Below are 20047 nucleotides of genomic sequence, written 5' to 3' on the forward strand. Positions count from 1 at the left end.
TTGCCTGCTAACCAGACGGCTGGCGGTTCAAACCCACCAGCCACTCCTCGGAAGGAAAGTTGGGCAATCCACTATCCGTAGTGATACTGCCTCGGAAACCCAAGGAGGGGTCGCTAGGAGTCGGGGCCGACTCGAGGCCACAAAACAACAACAACATGACAACTTTAGTTTTTAAAATAATGCACTTTTTTGTTAAGACACTCGATTTTTTTTTACGAGTCACCTTGGAAAGAAGCAAAAATCAGAGTTGCTTAAGCTGTAAAACCTTTTTTTTCTTTTACCTCCCGAAGCAAACTTGCAATCCGACATGAAAAATGGCTAAGTTGAAACCTCGTAACTTAGTAAAAGCTATGCGTTTGCACCACGATGGATCTTAGTTCTCGTTTCTCACTTAGCCTCTAGTGACTGCGCAAGTTACTTCTCTTGGGTATTTCCTGTCCCATAAAATGAGAAAATGGGTGGCGGACCATTATAAGCTGTGATCTGAATAAGGTCTATGACAAATCTTCAAAAGCTTTCTTTCCGGACGATACAGGCACAGGCCTATGGGGCTCTGCCTTCCCCACATCCTTCACTCCTGAGCTCAAGCCCGGTTTGTGTCCCTTTCAAGACCAATTCGGTCTCCTTAAGAAAAAGCAGAGTTCTTTTAAAGAAATCCAACACTTCTTTTTCCCAAAAAATGGCTGGAGGAAGGTTTCGAGGCCTCCGCTGTCAATGGGAAGGTAGGGACGGAGGAACTGAGCTCTTCTCGACCATCCATCAATCCTATCCACCGTCCGAAGGCCCAACCCTGGAGCAAACTCGCGCTTTAAGCTCTCCAGTATCGCGAGGCGCGCGCTCGCTCGGCAGCGGCCCCGTGAAGGGGCGGGATCCAGAGCTGTGAGCTGGACCCCGGACGAACCGAAACTACTGTGTGGAGCGGCGGTTACCTTCGACGCGAGTGGGGGAAGGGTGGCAGCCACAACCGGAAGTCGGTCTATTTGGGGGGAGGGGACTGGTTGGAGCCGAGGCTTCCGGTGGCGCAAAGGGTGTCGGGAGTGGCTCCCAGCAAACCTTCTTCTTTGGCCTGTGGAGTGTTCGATGTAACTGCTGCTCCGGCTTCTGCGCTCGGGATAAACGGCCACGGCGGCCGCCACTACGGCTTCCCCTGAGCCTGACTCTGTCTGTATTCGTTCCCAGGCGGCCCCCACAGTTGCAGCAAGGGCTGCGGCCGACATGTTGTGAGGCGGCGGCGCGGGTATCTGAAAGATGGTTTGGCCGAGGAGGCTGCAACGGCTGCTGGCGGGGGCGGCAGCGGCTCAGGCTCTGTAGAGCCGAGCCTGCTGGGTGTCCGTCCAGAACCGCGGCAAGGCCAGAGCTTCTGGATCTTGTGTCTGCTCCGGCGCTGTTGGGAACGGTTAGGCTGTACAGCTCCCGCCCCTCTGAGGAGACACAAAAGTGGTTCCCTAGCTGCTCATATTTCCGGATCACGCCAAGCTCTCCCCTCCTCGGCCCGGCCAGTGCTGTCCCCAGAATACTCAACCTTCTGACTTTCCTTCCAGCCTCGCCCTAAATCTCACACACTCGGGTGTTCCTCGCCCTGTCGAGCCACCACCTCCTCCCTTTCCTCATTTTCTGCACCCTCGTAGCGCCCCTTAGGGTCATTCTCCGAGGGCGGCCTTTTGAGAAATCTCTGTGGAGTAGTGGACCATAACTAGGGAGTTTTTAAAAGTCGGGCGCGAGAGAGGAATGTACGATGGCTTCCTCATCTGGCAACGATGATGATCTCACTATACCCAGAGCTGCTATCAATAAGATGATCAAAGAGACTCTGCCCAATGTCCGGGTGGCCAACGATGCCCGGGAGCTGGTGGTGAACTGCTGCACTGAATTCATTCACCTTATATCTTCTGAAGCCAATGAGATTTGCAACAAATCGGAAAAGAAGACCATCTCACCAGAGCATGTTATACAAGGTAAGTCGTTTGTGTGGGATTTGGTTTAAAGAGGGCCTGGGGGAACAGTCGGCTAGTCGCGTGACCCGTTTGTGTCAAAACCTTCATTCCTCTTCATTGGTAAGTACCATTAAGTGAAAAAGCGGCACGGGCAAGGAGGAGCATGTGCTTTGAGAAATCCTGGTGTGTAGTCTTGTGGTACTTTTCATCCAGCCAGTAAGGATTGTAAGCATTTAGGTCAACTAACAGTCCCAAAAGATAATGCAGTAGTAATAATAGTCTCAATTTACAGCTGAAACATCAAGAATTGCCTGCCCAAAGTTGAACCTAGATAATGACAACTGAGAAAGTTTACCCTTGGAAAGTTAAAATTCAGACTGAGGAACTTCGATCAGGAGTGTAGACAGCCAACCCTTTTCCCCACCCCACCTATTCACTAATGGAGAGGAAAGATTAATATTCAGAACACAAGAAAAAAAATTAACAAGAACGTGTATTCGACATGGTAAAGTTTATTGGTGTTGAGTAAAGAGCACACATTTTTGGCCTATGAAATGGTTTGATGGCCAAACGTCCCACTTCAGTTCTGTTATGTAAGGAAGGAGTGAATGAATGTTCACTTAATTGTTCTATGAAGATAAATTTGAATGCAACTAAATGCTTGGCTTGAAAGATTGTGAGAGATTTTTCTCGTAGAACATTTCCCTGTCCCTTCCTGCTTTTATCCCCATTTAGATGTATACGTTCAATCTTTCATTGAACAGCACTTGAGAAAATTTTAGTTTTTTTCCTTTTATATGGGAAAGAATTTCATTCAGTACGAATAAGGATAGGGATTTTTGGGGACCATATTCTAATGGTTTCAAGGATGAGAAGACATATTTACTTAATGTTTTGGGAAATACTTTATGTGACTTTTACATGTTCCATTACACAAAAATTTGTATTCAGTTTGAGGTCATAACTGGCCTAAAAATTCTAACAGTGTTGATTGCTTTTGAAGTGTGGGGGGGGCATGGTTAATTTAATCATTTTGTAGCCAGGGGGCATGGTTAATTTAATCATTTTGGTAGCCAGATGGTTGTCTGTCATTACAGTTTAATAATTTAACTTCTAAAAGGTGACTTTTCTATTCTGAAGTAGGAGAACACATCTGCTAATATTTAACCATATCCAGTATTTTACTGTCAATATTGACAAAAAGATTAAATAATTCATTTTTAATCCTTAATCATCTGTGGAAGGTATGTTTAAAATATATCTTCCTATTCCAGTTCATAAAGATTCTTAACGGTATTTTTTTTTTTCTGCTTTTTTTATGAGCTGAATACTCTGACAAGTAAAATGAAAGCCAAGTTGTCTATTTTTCTCTGTGTTTTTGCTTTTACATTGTATGTGTGATTGTTATCAGAATCTTTCACAAGAGAATCCCACACAGCTAAAATTTCCTTTCACAACTGGTAGAAAAGAAAAAAGGACCTTTTATCATCTTTATCATCATTGCCTTTCTAATGAAAATGGCAAAAGATTTCAACAGGGTCTGCCTAAACCACAGAAATGGGGATCATTCCAAAAATCTAATACCACATTACAGTCTGTCTTCTTGGGGGGAGTTTATTCTATTCTAGGATATATTTAGATTTCTGATTGACATAATGGAATAAAAGTGCAGCTGTAACAATCATTATGCTAAGCAGTTCAATTCTGGAATATGCTAAATTCAATGTATTATGTGAGTCAGAAAGTGACAGTGGAAGCATTTTTTTTCTTTCCGAACTGAACATGATTAATTAAAAAATTTTAAAATACCATGTATTGACTTGGTATAGTCTTGTATATTTACCTTTTGTGTATGTGTGTGTGTGTGTTTTCCCTTGGAGCATTATTGTTGTTCAGTGGATAAGGACCCACATTTTTGTTCAAGAATTATCCTAGTTTGAGAAGTAGATTTTATACATTTGTAATTTAATATTAACCTCATGTTGCCTAATTATTTTAAAGAATTTTTGTTTTGAGTGGTTAAAATTTTTTTAAGGAAATGCTTACGGTATGTATATTTTAGGTGGTTAGGCTATATTTCAGCAGACTAACTTTGGAAAAGTGGGCTGGGAAATCATGTAGATATGACATTTCTTATACCTTTCGGTCAGCATTGATTATTTAGAAATGTAGAATATATTCAAGTAAAATAATGATGTACTTTTTAAAGTGGTATGATCCCTACATGTTAAAGTTTGTATTTTTAGTAATAAGTTTAATGAACTAGACTTTACTACAGGATATTTCACTTGTTCACTTGTCACCTTGTTTTACCTTGTTAAAGCAACAACAATCAGAGGTACTTTGGAAAATGAATATTAAAGTTGAAGTCATGTTATTGCTTGTTAATCTGTGAAATCCTATAATTTAGTTACTTTTTTTTTTCTTAAATGGTTTACTTTTTGAGCTTGAGAAAGTAGATTTCAGATACATAAATAGAGGGACTGCTGAGCTTTAAAAGATGTTCCTTTCATCTCTTTGCTGTTTTCTGTGAACACATATTCCTGAATGAGTTCTAACATGTCTCTTGCGTTATAGGTTGAATTGACATTGAGAATCAAGAGCTGCAAGTTGTACACTGCAAATTCTTTGGCCTTAGGCAAATCTGTTAGCTAAGGCGTCTCCATTTTTATATAAATAATACTTAGTAGTTTCAGGTGCAACTTGAAATTACTGAGAATCAGTTGGGGTTAGAACCTTACATGAAATATACCACAAAAAATAATATAAAAAAATAAGTAGTGGTATTAAAAGGATATAAAGCTGAAGATCTGTTACATTTAATCTTTATATTGTAAAGCTGTTTGCAAAGACAAAGTGAAAATGAGAATATTTTAAATTATATTATTCCTCATTATTAATCTTTTTTTGCATTTTTTCCCCCACATTTATGAGAATGGTAACTGAAAGTAGTGAAAGTTTGAAAAGGTCTCAGTGAGAATTGGCTTCTTTAGCAGTTGAGTTGCTCCAAGCTATCTATGATAAAAGGCATATGTATTTTTTTTTTTTTTTTTTACCACTAGTCCTTTTGTAAAATGTAAGAAAAATGCTTCACTAGAAAAATGGAATTTAAAAAGACACAAAGTAAATTAAATGTTTTATCATTAGATTCAGCAGGCATAAATTACTCAGTATGAAATTCTTAAATGAAAATTCTTAAATATGTGCTTTGAATTTTCCTACTTAACTCATACCTGACCATTAAAGGCAATTTCTGGCATAACTGCATGGATCACACTTTCAGTAGCTTTGCTCTAAAGTTTAAACCAGTCTATTTTGTAAAGTGGATATGAGGTAGTTTTGGAATCATGGCATCTGACTTAATGCAGAAAAGTTGCAGCAATAATGAGAATGATATTGCCTAAATCATACACAGACCCCCCCTTCCCCCCCCACGTGCATGCATGCACACATGCACACACACATAATTTATAATTTATCATAATCAGGTAGGATTTTATTATTCTTCTTAAAAGTGATTTATCTTTTGTTTTTGTTTTCCTTCTACCATCCAACAATTACTTACTGAATATTACTAGGACTTAGCACTTGTATTAGATACAAAGGATATAAAGATGAATGGTATCTGATTCTTGCTCTGCCATCAGTCTCTCATTGTCCCAGGTTCCCATGAGTAGTGATACTAAGAAAGATATGGGTCTTTAGGGTCTTCAGAAACCTTTGCCAGCCTAATGACTCAAAAAGCCATTAGTGTATTTTGGCTCTTAATGTATTTTAAGTGAACTACATCACTCCCCTTCCCTCTAGCAAACAAAAAGAAAATGGAAAATGTTGCTTATGTTTTTTAAAGGTACATCATACACTTTTTAAAAAAATGGAAAGCTTGCTTTATGCATTTGAAGTATAATATGATTCACAGAAATTCATGTTATAACAAAACTTTTTAGGAATACATCACTTTTGTAAAATACGGTAAACCCATATTAAGAATATTACTGTGGGGAAGATGCTTGTACTTTCTTTTTCAGTCTTGTTAAAGTTTGTCACTCAAATTGAAAGAATGTCTGCTTTTTTCCCCTAATATACTATGCCCTTTTCTTGATTTAGTTTTAAGGTAGAAGGCAGAGAGTGGCAGACAGATCTCTGGAGAACAAAAGATGTGAGTTTGTTCTACCCGTAAATTGAATTTGTTTTTTTTTTTTTTTACTTTGTGATCCATAGAGCCAAAGCCATCAACAATCCATAAGGCCTCCATGTACACCTTAGAAAAAAGCACCACAATTTATTTCCATCTGCCAGGAAAAAAGTCATAATAAACATTCAAATCTGTGATGTTTGCTGTGTGAATGCCCCCCCCCCTTAGATATGGTGGTATTATGCACCAAACAAACTACAAACCCTTAAATGGTGTACCCCACTTAGAGCCATTTCCCTTATCCTCTAAGATTCTCCTTTGTGTAAAGTGGAAATGACTAGTACTACTTGGTAACAAATTATATAAAATATTTCCTTATTTAGATATTTTATAGTCTAATTGTTAATGTTTATTAGCCAAAATATCTTTAAAATTTAGATTAAACTCAGTGCACTTTTTAAAATTAAATTTATGGCTGTTCCCGTTGAACTGTTTTGTTGAGTACAGTATTTATTATACATAGCAGTTCTTTGAATAATATTAAATATTATCCTTGGACTGACTTGCGGGTTTTTTTAAAGCACTTTTCTCAGCTGTAAATGTTTTATTTATTTTTATTTTTAACCCAAGCCATCCATAGTTTATAGGTGGTTTGGAGTGGGTTTTCTTAAGGCCTAGTCTATTCATTCATGACATTCTGAAAGGTTATCTCTTTTTTGTGTTTATCTGTACATTTTGTTATTTTAACATGTCATATTGTGAATAATCTTCACTTATTTTTCCACTGTATATATCCCAAGCTCCTTGACGCTAAGGTCAATGTAATAAACAAGAAGCTCTGTGGCACAGTGGTTACTGCATTCAACTTCTAACCAAAAGGTTTGGCAGTTCAAATCCATCAGCTGCAAGGGAGAAAGATGAGGCAGTCCGCTTCCATAAATATTTATGGCCTTTGAACTATAAAGGGCAGTTCTACTCTGTTAGGGTTGCTGTGAGTCAGAATCAACTCGATGACAGTAAGTTTGGTTTGGTTTTTGGTTTTATTATGGGCAGTAGTCCTGGTTGCACAGTGGTTAAAGCCTCAACTCTAACCAAAAGGTTGGTAGTTTGAACCTACCAGTGGCTTTGCAGGAGAAGGATGTGTCAGTCTGTTTCCTTAAAGATTTACAGCCTTGGAAAGCTTATGGGGCAGTTTTCCTCTATCCTATAAGGTTGCTACAAATTGAAATCTACTTCTTGGCAGTGGGTTTGGTTTTAGTTTTATTGGGAATAGTCTCATTCATTGTAATTGTTGAAAGACTGAAAGACTACATGAGCTAAGTTCATTTAATGTGTTTTCCACCCACCTGTTTTTCACCACTGGCTCAGAATACAAATATGCCTTTGGGGCATTAGTCTCTCTCTATATATATCTATATATATGTATATATATATATAGATATATACACACACACACACAAAAACCAAACTCACTGCCTTAGAGTTGATGCTGACTCATAGCGACCCCCAGTGGCTTTCCAAGGCTGCCAAGGCTGTAAATCTCTGGGAAAACAGACTACCTCATTTCCCACAGAGCGTCTGGTAGGTTCAAAGCACCAATCTTTTTGGTTAGCAATCAAATGCCTTAACCACTATATCACCAAAGCTCCTTAGTCAGCATATAAAAAACCAAACTCACTGCCATTGAATTGTGAAAAGTAGTTTTATTCCTTGTCTTCCTAGATTTCAAAAGACATTTAAAGAGCACGTGATTTTTCTTGTAAAATTTTCTTTCTACATGTAAAAAATAAAGAGAATTTTTTGTTAATGCTTCATCTGTCCTTAATGTTTTCCTTCATTCCAGTTTTTCTGTCACATCACTTGAGAATGTTTTTATAGTGCTTCCTGTTGAGTTTAATTTTCAAGGGAAACCTGTTGGCTGACTATAAATGCTGAATTTCATGAGCTGTTTCCACCAGAATGTCCTAAATTTGGCAGTTTGAGTGTCTTTGCTAAAAATAGTTTCCTGTTGGTGTGTTTGACAAAAGAAAAGCTTATCTGTTCTTTTATCCCATTCATTTGAAACTTAGTAGATCATGTGTCAACACCCTAGTTTTTTCCAAACTGAATAACACAAAATATATTTTTATTGCTAGCAAATATATTCCAAATCTTTGCCTTTTTTGTGTACTGGGAAGGTGTCCTACTTAATGATACTTGACTTAACCAAGAGTGCTATAGGAAAAATTCTTTCCTTACTGAAACTACATGTTCTTACATTGAACCTTTTTTTCTCACAGGAGATGTTTTGGTCTTTCAAAAATTAGAAAAGGAATAGTAAAGGCCCTATCTTTAAATGTTTCTACATTTTAACTGATTTGCAATCTAATATTAAGCAAATTGATTAACTATTTTGACTCAAGCCACCGAAATAATTGTGGAACAATTAGAAAATAGGTAAAACATTAGAAAGCAACAAAGGTACCCTCCAAAAAAACTCACAAAGGCATCGTGTTCCATAGTTGGGGGAAAAGCAATGTTTCATCATCCTTTCATATTTTCATATTTTCTCCCTAGCACTAGAAAGTTTGGGCTTTGGCTCTTATATCAGTGAAGTAAAAGAAGTTTTACAAGAATGCAAGACAGTAGCATTAAAAAGAAGAAAGGCCAGTTCTCGTTTGGAAAACCTTGGCATTCCTGAAGAAGAATTATTGAGACAGCAACAGGAATTATTTGCAAAAGTAAGTAATGCATTTTAAACTACTTAAATCTGAATTCTATCCTGTTTGCTAACAAATCATACTGGTTTCTCAAATCATTTTCTAAATCAACATGTGTACCCAAAGAATTCTCTTTTCTTTGGCTGAATGTTTCATCATAGAGTCTGATACTTAAATCTAGCCAGTTTGACTCTGCTTTTTGTAAATGTAAATATTTGCAGCCTATTTTCTAAAGAGAACAACTCCAAACAACTACTCAGATTTTACTTTGATGTTTTCTTCAGACAGAATGATCATTTAAAAGCAGAAAAAAATATACCTAAAATTTCTTAAAATTGTAAATGATGGGGTGGTGAGAAAATACTATATCATTTTATGATGAATGGCATACAAGAAAAATCTGATTAACTTTGTAATTAAATTGTTGTTGTTGTTATATGCCGTCGAGTCAAACCCGAAATTAGGTATTTAATATATCTTTGCAACACTAATCCAAAAAAAATTTTTCAATGCTCGTGAACAGAGAAAAGGAGAAACTTTTCTCCCTTCTTGTTTGCTAAAGTTTTAGTGCCCAATTTGGTAAGGGTTAGCACAGAATACTAACCTCTTTTTTTTTTTTTTTAAAGGAAAAAAATGGAAGAGAGATGATAGCAAGGTAGAAAGGCTGCTTTTCTCTATTGGCTTCTCATTTGAAATTTAAGGCAATTTTGAGTGAATAGAAGAGGTGAGATTTCTCACCAGTTACTGCAGTAACCTTTAGAACTAGGAAGTATTATTTTAGGCATATTTTACAGATAATATAGCTATATCCCTGTAGCTGGAACAGTTAGTTAACTTTACATGGGAAAAAAAAAACCATTGAGTTTTGAGTGGTAGTAGGCAGTAGGCACCTGATGCCAATTAAACTAATAAGAAAAACAAAAGCTTACTAACATTTACTGAGTTCTTACCATGTGTTAAGCACATGGCCAAGTAATTTACTTACATTTAATCTTCACAGTAACCTGTGAGATAGGCACTGTAGAGGAAAAGTCTTTAAGAAAGGCATGAACACATGCAAACACTATTATTATCCATATGAATATGAGTTACCGAAGAAGTAATGATTTAAAAAAATATGTATTAAGGGCTATTTATTGATTTTCTGCTATTGTGGGTCACCTAAAAAGTACTGAATTCAGTATATGATATGAGAAAGAAGATGCTTTACTAGATATTTTACATACCTTGCAGGATTTATTATATCAGTTTTATTATACACATTTTACATATTAAGAAACAGGTAGAGAAGCTTGCGTGAGATCATTCATTCATTTGCTCTACAAATGTTTACTGAAGTATTCACTGTTTGCCAGGCTTTCATGCTAGGTGCTAGGCTTACAGCAGTCAACAAAAGAGACATGGTTCTTGTCATAATGGAATTTAGTCCATGGGGGGAAAATTGACTTAAAAATAAAGCAGGTAAGTTCATACAGGTAGGAAGTGTTGGGACCTAAATTCAAACTCATGTCTTCTGATTCCAAAACATGTTCTTTCTACAATACTGTGCTAATGTTTTAGCCACCATTTTGTCTGCTTAAATTTATTGTGAGCTTTTAAATGGATCATGCTTTATTCTTGCCAGGGCAAAGAGATAAGTTAAAGAAATAATTTACTGCTTGCCAATCTGTGTTCACCTCTCTGCCCATCACTTGATTCTCACCCCACCCCCTTTTTTTTTTTTTATCTCCCTTGCTGTGGCCTATGAGCAAAGATGCCCTAGTGTTTCTTTGCTGTTGTGAAGAAGACCACAGAGAGGTAAAATTATAGCAGCTGCCTGGTATTTCTTTTCTAAAGTTCTAAGAATGAAAAGAACTAAGGAAGTAAAATATCTTTTAATCACTTTCAGTTTTTAGACTATTTTAAATACTAACACAATGATAGCCTCATTTGAAGTGTCTTTCACTGCTGGCAGCAAATATTTGGAAAACTCATTGCTACATCAAGATTAGAGTTAATTATAAATAATAAATGAGCCATTTAACTAATTGCCACTGAGCTAATTCTGACATATAGTGACACAATGTGCAGAGTAGAACTGCACCATAGTGTTTCCAAGGCTGTACATCATTACAGAAGCAGACTGCAACATATATCTCCCATGGAGTGGTTGGTAGGTTTGAACCACCAACCTTTTGGTTAGCAGCTAAGTGCTTAACTACTGTGCCAGTAGAACTCCTAATATGTGGCAGTAAGAATCTTAAAACATAATGAAAATCTCCAAAAGAAGAAGTAAATTAGGAAGTGTGTGCCTACTTAACCTTTCTTTTACACCTTCATTTTAGAAGAAAAATATCTGGGACGGATTGGGTAGGATACAAGTTAGGAAAAGGAAATTAGATTAACTGTCATTGGAGTTTTTAATTTGTGGAAATAAACACAAAAGAATTATATCAACTAAATGATTTTAAAGGCATATAGGAATGCTTCTTATATTCAGAGAGAAAAGTATATGAGCTAATACATGTTATGCTGGGCAATTCTGCTGCAAAAAGCCTGTTTAAAGTGCTGAAGAACAAAGATTTCTCTCTGAAGACTAAGGTGCGCCTAACCCAAGCCATGGTGTTTTCAGTAACCTTATGTGCATATGAAAGCTGGACAATGAATAAGGAAGACAGAAGAAGAGTTGATGCTTTTGAATTGTGGTGTTGGCAAAAAATACTGAAAGTATGGATGAACTTGGAGGACATTATGCTGAGTGAAATAAGTCAATCACAGAAGGACAAATATGGTATTAGTCCATTATTGTAAAAATTAAGGAAAGGTTTATCTATTGGAGAAAATTTCTTTGTTGGTTACCAGGGGTGGGAGGGGAGGGGAGGGATTGCCGTTAGATAGATAGTGGTAAATATTGATTTGGGTGAAGAGAAGGGCAACGTACCAAATGTGAATGACCAACATGACAGCAATGAGGATGAGAAAGACATAGAGAGGTACATGGGAGGTACAGACAACAAATATGAACCCTTTTGCATATACAGTACTGAGTTCTCAGTGAAGGTAAACATGGATATATGGATGGATAGATAGGTGGACAGGCTAAACGATTAACTATGTCTATGAAGGAGGGAGTGTATCCAGGATCATATATAGGGTTGGCAGACAATGGTCCTATAAGTTTATGTGAAGGATCAGAATCCCCAGGAGTATAGTACAACTGACAAGGGGCTAGCTTATGGTCACTGCTTGGTCACAGCCAGTTACCAACAGCGACTGAGTAGTTGATCCTTAGGGCCTGGGACCATGGTCACAGGGGACATCAAACTCAATTGGCATAACATACTATACAAAACATTGTTCCACCTCCTATTTCGTGAGTAGCGACTGGGATCTTAAAAGCTAGCAAGCTGCCATCTAGATGTAACGATGGGTCTCTCCTCGTCAAGAGCAAAGAAGAAAGCAGAAAACCAAAATTAATGGAAACAATCAGTCCCCACGACTGGTACACCATCCAATCTGCAACCTATACAAGTATGAGACCAGAAGAACTAGATGGTGCCCGGCTACCACTGTCATCCACTTGGAAGGGATGTAGGAGATCCTGGATAGAGAGGGAGAACAATGTGGAACAAAACTCAAAATCATTTGGAGGGGAAAAAAAAAAAAAGGGGGGGGAGATGGTTGGGACCAGGTTTGCTGGTCCAATAGAGCCTGGTGGAACCACTGAGACTATGGCCCCTAGCTACCCTTCAGGTCTGGAATTGAGACCACACCTGTGGTTTCCAGCCAAGCAAAGTACAGGTATGTGAGTTGAACATTTACCTCAAGTGGACACATGCCCTTGAGAGAACAATCATGGGAGAAGGAAGGGCACCTTATGCACAGGGAGACAGCTTAGGGGGCAGGAGAGTATGGAGGGATGGACACTGGGAAGTGGTACCTTGGGGAGGAAATTGGAGGGGCGCTGTTGCATTGTGGTAAATTGTGGTCAATGACATGAGACAAAGTATATGTGAACTGCTGTATCGAGAGTGAATTTGCTCTGTAAATCTTCACCCAAATCTAAATAAAATAAAATTAAAAAAATATATATATATATACTGAAAAGTACCGTGGACTGCCAGAAGAACTAACAAATCTGCCCTGGAGGAAGTGCAGTCAGAATGCTCCTAGGAAGTGAGAATGGCCAGACTTCATCTCACCTACTTTGGTCACTTCATCTCACCTACTTTGGTCAAGTTGTCAGAAGGCACCATTCCCTGGAGAAGGAGGTCATGCTTGGTAAAGTGGAGGGTCAACGCAGAAGGGGAAGGCCCTCGATGAGATGAATTGACACAGTGGCTTCAATGATGGGCTCGGGTATAGCAAGGATTGTGAGGGTGACGCATGCATGGGCAGTATTTCATTCTGTTTTACATAGGGTCACTATGAGTTGGAGCCTGCTCGACAGCACCTAACAACAACAGTACTTTGCCCTATATTTTTCTTATGACCTCTTAACATTTTTAGTAAGCCCTCTTAGTCTAGTTTGAATTCTTTGGGTATTTCTTCCATAAAAGTAAATATGCCTGTGTGTTAGAATAGCAGTGTTTTCCATATGTCTTTATAAAAAATAGATGAGGACAGAAACAAAACAAAGCAAAAAAACCCAAACCCACTGCCATTGAGTCAATTCTGACTCATGGTATCCCTGTAATACAAGAACTGCCTTACAGGATTTCCGAGGTTGTAAATCTTTATGGAAGCAGATTGCCTCGTCTTTCTCTCGTGGAGAGGTTGCTGAGTTTGAACTGCTGATCTTTTGGTTAACAGCCAAATGCTTTAATCACTGTCTCCAGAGCTCCCTATTAGAAAGAATATGTGGTTTTTAATTTTCTAAGCAAACAAAAAGTGATTTGTTTACCGTTAAAAAAAAAAAAACTCTTACCCATATTTTTCGTTTCTACTATCTTCAGTCTTTTCATTATTCATTTCTTTCTCTTTGCTTTCAACCATATATAGAGCTTCTGCATCTCCAAACCAAAAAAAACAACTAGTTGCCAGTTAATTGATTCTGATGGTAGCCCCATGTGTTTCAGAGTGGAACTGCGCTCCATAGGGTATTTTCATGGCTGTGACCTTGAAAATGCTTTTGGCAGCAGATCTTCGTTTCTTCTGAGGAACCTCTGGGTGGGTTTGAACTACCAACCTTTCAGGTAGTAGCCATGACTCGACTATTTATGCCACCCAAGGACTCCCCTGTATCTCCATATGCCCCTAAAACCCTTCCATTTTTTAATATGATGATACATAATACTATATTTTGGAAATATATGCCACTTACTCCTTATAATTTGACTTCTGTTCTTACCACAGAGACAGCCTAACACCAAATTCAGTGACCTTTTTTCCTTCAGTTCTCATTCTGGTGGTTTTCGGTTTATTTTAATAACATTTAACATAGACTGTTCCCTTAGTTAGTTTCCAGTACTGTGATTGCTTGATTAACCTTCCTTGGAGCAATAACCTTTCTTCTACTCTTCCACCACCACCTTTTATTCTCCTTGTTCCTATCCTTTGATCAACCAGTTTTAAGTAAAAATTTAATTAACATGAGTTCCTACTGATACATAAGACATTAGATATGGGGCTTTTTAAGAAACTTTGTGTCTTCTAGGGGGGTATGATGTAGATACAGTATCAGTTGTACTGTGAGGCTACTCATAAGGAAGGTACAAAGAGATCTCAGGTGCAGAAAACATTGTTTCACATTTTCAGCCCCAAACCCATCTTTCTAGGCTCTGCACTGGAGTTATTACTCTGCAAAAGCCCATTTCTGTTTGGTTAGGTGATTTCTTAGATTTTACTTCAGTAGGGAGCTCTGGAGGGAGATTGTAATGGTGGAGGAGGAAGAAAGGACTTGCTTCTTCCTTTAGCTTCTTGTTGGGTTCCAGTCTTTTGAGCAATTCACCAACACTTCTTCAGTTGAGCCACAGCAGTTTTTTCATTTGGCAGGAACTGAATACGTTTTGCAGTTTCTCTAATGTAGAGCTAACCTGAGCATGTGTACTCCCTCTTCAAGGATGTGGGTCCAAACTGTTAGGCTTCTTCTCCAGGCTCAGAGATACATACTAGTACCAGCTGATTTGTGCCACGTCTTCAGAGTTTCATGAGATTACCCTTCTTAGCTTCTAAGTTTTAAAAAGCCTCCCCACTTCCCTACTTCCCTACTTCCCCCAGTTTTAGAGTTAGTGCCTGCTTTCTGTAGTTGCCATTGCCATGATCTTTTAGTGTTTTCTTGACTTTTTAATTACCTAATTAATAGTTTTATACTTGGTTAATAATCCTTTATATAAAATTCTTTTTGTTCATTTAATTAGTGTGATGTCTACCTTCTGATTAGATCTGACTGATACAGGGACAAGGAGCCCTGGTGGCACAGTAGTTAAGGCGGTCAGCTGCAACTGAGAGGTCAGTGGTTTGAACCCACCAGCAGGTACATGGGAGAAAGATAAGGCAGTCTGCTTCTGTAAAGATTTATAGCCTTTGAAATGATAGAACAGTTCTAGGAACTCTGGTGGCATAGTACCTAAAGTACTTGACTAGTAACCAGAAGGCTGGCGGTTCAAACCCACCAGCAACTCTTTGGCAGGAAGGTTGGGCAAACTACTTCCGTAGTGATACTGCCTTGGAAACCCAAGGAGGGGTCGTTGTGAGTCAAATCCGACTCGACAACAGTGAGTTTGGTTTGGTGTGGTTTGGTTTGACTTGGTTCTAAAGGGTTGTTATGAATCAGAATTGACTCAACAGCAGTGGGTTGGGTTTGGATTTAGGGACAAATCAGAAAAAACTTAATGAAGAAATAGTATTTCCATTTCATTTGAAGGAAGGGTAGAATTTCTGTAGGTGAAAATGACGGAATTCCAAATTGAGTAAATAGCATGAATGAAGGTAGTGAAAATAGGAATGTATGTGTAATTTTGGGAAACATACTCTAGGGTTTTTTGGAGCATAAAGTACATGTTAGAAAAAAAGATGAGAGAGGATAGAGATTGGCACAGAGGCAGTAATTTGAAAGCTCTTGAACTCTAGGCTGAGAAATTTGGACTTAATTGGTAATGATTAAATGAGTTTTGTTTGTTTGGGTTTATTTTTAGGTAGGATATAACCTGATTAGAATTTTTCTCTAGGAATGTTTGGGTGATAGATTAATGACAGATTATTTTTAAAAGTGAGGAATGTACATGGTAAAAATCTTAATGTTAGAGATTATGCCAAGCGTCACTTTTCCCACAGAATATTCATTCAGAAAATACTGAAGGCCTATGTGTTGTGAACACAACAATGAATATGAAATAGAAAGCAGTCTATTCTTAAGTCAGGTTTAGGAAAAAGATAAATACTGAGATAATTATAAAACAAAGTAGATAGGTATGGGCATATGATATAGCTCACAAAATGTGGCCTAAAAGGATCAAGAAAGACTTCCTGGCTTGTGCTTTAAAGGATGACTAGGAATTAGCTCTGCATAGAGGAAGACATGAGGCAGGCTCTGGTGGCATAGTGCCTAAGGCATTTGACTGCTAACCAGAAGGCTGGCGGTTCAAACCCACCAGCAACTCTAAGGAAGGAAGGTTGGGCAGTCTACTTCTGTAGTGATACTGCCTTAGAAACCCAAGGAGGGGTCGCTGTAAGTCGGATCTGACTTGATACCAGTGAGTTTTTGGTTTTGGTTTTTGAAGCAGGCTTAAGGAGCAATTCTGAAAAAAGGCAGAGAAGAAGAAACAGTATTGTACTGACAGTCTAATGATTTTTTTCAAGAACTAGTTCATTTTTCCCGTTTTGGTGTGGGTTTTCTGCTAACATGTGAAACAAAGTTGAGAAGGTACCTTAGCTGCTGCAACAATGCATATAATGCATAATGTATCTTGGTTTCTATGCCATTTACTAGAATTCAGTCCCTTATTAGATGTCTTTTCACTAGTGGAAGGGTGTGTGTGTGTGTGTGTGTGTGTGTGTGTGTGTGTACACAGAGAGAGACACCTATATAGGATGGGGAATTGTGATAGGAACACAAAAGAAATATCAGGATAGTACTTTTCCCATAAGAGCTAGAGGTATTATACTGAGAATTTTTAAACCACAGAAATAATTTTTATACTGAAAAATGTATACATCAAAATTGTAAGATGAAGGTACAGAAGGATCAAATGAAAAGAAAGGAAGAGAGAAATATGGGGAACAGAACCAAAGAAAAAATACTGAGATTTTCTGTATCATCTGTTTTAGCTTCTTCAGTTGAACCAAAGACATAAAAGGAGAACTTTTTTTTTTTTTTCAAAGCAAGTTTAGGTAATTCTCAGACCGATATGGTTCACAGAAAAGCAGTTTTTAACTGTATTTTCTCATAGAGTTCATGCTCTCCAGATAAACAACAATTATGTAGTAGTTGGAAAATATCTAAGTTAGGTAATGACTGAATCTGTGCTTGGCTTGATCTGTTTTTAATCAAAATGTGTATTTTGTGTGTGTGTGTGTGTTTTAAAATTATTATCAATTGTTTTTTGTTGTTGTTTTGATGCTTAGGCTAGACAGCAACAAGCAGAATTGGCCCAGCAGGAATGGCTTCAAATGCAGCAAGCTGCCCAACAAGCCCAGCTTGCTGCTGCCTCAGCCAGTGCATCCAATCAAGCAGGATCTTCCCAGGATGAAGAAGATGATGATGATATCTGAAATTTGCCAGCTGAGTTTCTACTTCCTCTATAAATGTTTTTCCCCACAACCAAACAGTGAAAGATATGCTTATCTGTAATTTTGTATGCATCTTGGTGGACTTGCCATTGTTATTCTTGGGATGTCTGCTGTTAAGTTTCCTCTATTGTGTGCTATACATGTAAAAACTGTCTCTTTGAACTATTGAAAATTTAAGGTTCAGTATAATATCAATTTTGAATTTTTAATGGTGTTTATGAAATTTTAGATAGCAGTGAATCCTTTGATCAATAAACAGTGTTACACAAAACTTCAAATTTATAAAAATATAGTAAGATTTATACAGAAGTTCTCCATCTGTATTTGCATTTCTTCTGTCTTTTTAACTAAACTGAAAATTGGGGATTTTAAATTATTTTGGGGGGGTACGATGCAGTAGACATTGGATCAGGTTGGTGACAAAACAAGTTCAGTTCTGTAGTATCTGAATCTTTTGTCTTTTAAAGTGAGTATATATACAGGCAATGAATATATATGCTCAGGTAAATACACTTGCTTAAAAAGAAAATCTCCAAATAAGACATTAAAAAACTAGGAAGGGGTAGGTTCAGTAGTAGTTGTATAAATTTGGTGGGTTTTGTTTTTTATTTTGTTTTCTTGTGTATTGGTAAAAAAAAAAAAAAAAAATACAGTTTTATTATGGCATAATTCATCTTGAGCTATATTATTACATTTCAAAGACTGCCCTATTTTGAGGATTGTCATAATTCTTACTATTTCACTCCAATAATTGTTGTTAATAGTATTACTTGCTTAGTCCATCCATGTTCATATTATTCAAATATATAGATGGAACTTCTGAAACAATAACTTAAGTTCCGTTGGTTTAAACTAAGGTTCATGAATATTCAAACCTTTGTTGGGGGAAAGAAAGGAAAGTTAATGAGTATGCTTGCTATAAAAGAGGGGTTTTATTTTTTTTTAATTTGTAGTTATAATTTACTTACTGTTTGTTTTTAGCATTACTTTTACATTTTCTTGACTAGATGACCTTAAAGATAAGTCCAGTGCTACCTTTTGAAATGACACCATTGTCTCTTTCATCATAATTAAGTGATAGCTTTGAAAAAAAAGATGGTTTGTTTTGTTTAAGATAACGTGACATAACTTATCAACAATATATGAAACACACGTCGTTAATATTAACCTGCTAGTTAAAGAGGAGAAGCTTTAATTTGGCTTCAGTAATAAAGTATGATAGTGATTGTTGTTGGAATCGAGCATGTTGAAGATACAGCATATTGTTCATATTTTGGAAACAAAAAGGAAGTAATCTAAATTCCTATGTCAATTGCCAAACCTTTAAATTTCTATATTCACCAAGCCCAAAAATAGAGTGTGGCTGCCAGGATTCCAATTTTACTTGGAAGGCTAAATAAGTAAAGTTTACAAGTATTAGATTTCTTAATGATCACACTTTGCAGTTTTAGAAAAAGTGAAATACTGTCATACATTTATTAAATACACTTTCCCCATGCAACAGAAAGGTTTTGTTGAATGTTTAAGTTGAAGTTACTTCATGGATATCGTATTTATGGAGTACATTAGATAAGACAGAAAGAATTGTTTTTTAAAAGATTTAAGTACCAAAGGTAGTCTAGTCTAGAGAAATAATAAATTAATAAAGTGTTGGCTTTTCTAATTTGTACTGTAACGTTCTTACGCTTTCTATTTTAAGTATGTTTCTTAAGTAAACAACTTAGATATTTTTCCATTTTTTTTTTTCTGATGCAGAGTTCAGGTTAATTAATATTTTACTGCATCTGATAATGTATTATATGTTTTGAATCCTAGTGACTTTTCATTTTGACCTTCTTGTGATTTCATATGCTGTGTTCTTCAAGCAATAAAATTCTGATGTGTTTTATAAATTGTTTTTATATTTAATGATATACAATTAATGGGAGGAGATTTCTTTTAGAGTAAAACCTGTGAAAGCTGGTGTGTAAGGCAGAAACCATTTAGAGAAGGAAAAAATTTTTTCCACTAACATGAGTGATAGAGAAATAGTAAGACTGTATCCTGTCAAGGATGGAAAGCAAGCAAGAACCAGAAAAACAAGGCAGTCCCCATCAAGTTCCGGCTGTAACAGGTTTCACTGTGTTACCATTTTGACTAGTTTCAAGAATCGTAGGCCCAAAAGGCTTCTTGATCGTTTGGGATGTAATAGTCACCTTTCTCCCTTATTTACTGTTAATTTGGAAAATGTTGTTTTTCCTTGTATTTTTGTAATTTATAGTCCTAGGATACAGGATAACAAAGTTAAATAGTATTTTACTTTTAAATTATTTTTTAGCATTTTTCCAATGCTGTTATATTCTGTCAGATGTTGAAATTTTTTAAGAGTCATTTGGAGAAAGAAAGAAAAAATCTTTAGTGGTCTTCAGAAGTAAAATTGGTATTTAGTATTTTCCCCGTCCACTTTAATATATTTAGCAGATAATCAGATTGATAAAGGTTGAACAGACATCAATTTTAAAAACAGAACATACAATTTAAACATACAAATACACAAATTAAACATGTATCACCAGCCCTCAGATCAAGAA

The 20047-nt window shown here is 37.0% G+C and overlaps 1 protein-coding gene across 1 annotated transcript; it reads left to right on the forward strand.

Annotated features, from left to right (window-relative positions):
- The first annotated feature begins 1735 nt into the window (after positions 1 to 1735).
- DR1 (down-regulator of transcription 1) lies at positions 1736 to 17459 on the forward strand. Its single transcript, XM_007936060.2, has 3 exons — positions 1736 to 1955; positions 8626 to 8789; positions 17313 to 17459. The coding sequence occupies exons 1-3, from the start codon at positions 1736 to 1738 to the stop codon at positions 17457 to 17459; spliced, it is 531 nt and encodes a 176-aa protein (XP_007934251.1).
- The last annotated feature ends 2588 nt before the right edge of the window (positions 17460 to 20047 follow it).

This window comes from Orycteropus afer, unplaced genomic scaffold (assembly GCF_000298275.1).
Source record: "Orycteropus afer afer isolate SDZICR_OR568_19922 unplaced genomic scaffold, OryAfe1.0 scaffold00033, whole genome shotgun sequence".
NCBI classification, from domain to species: Eukaryota; Metazoa; Chordata; class Mammalia; order Tubulidentata; family Orycteropodidae; genus Orycteropus; species Orycteropus afer.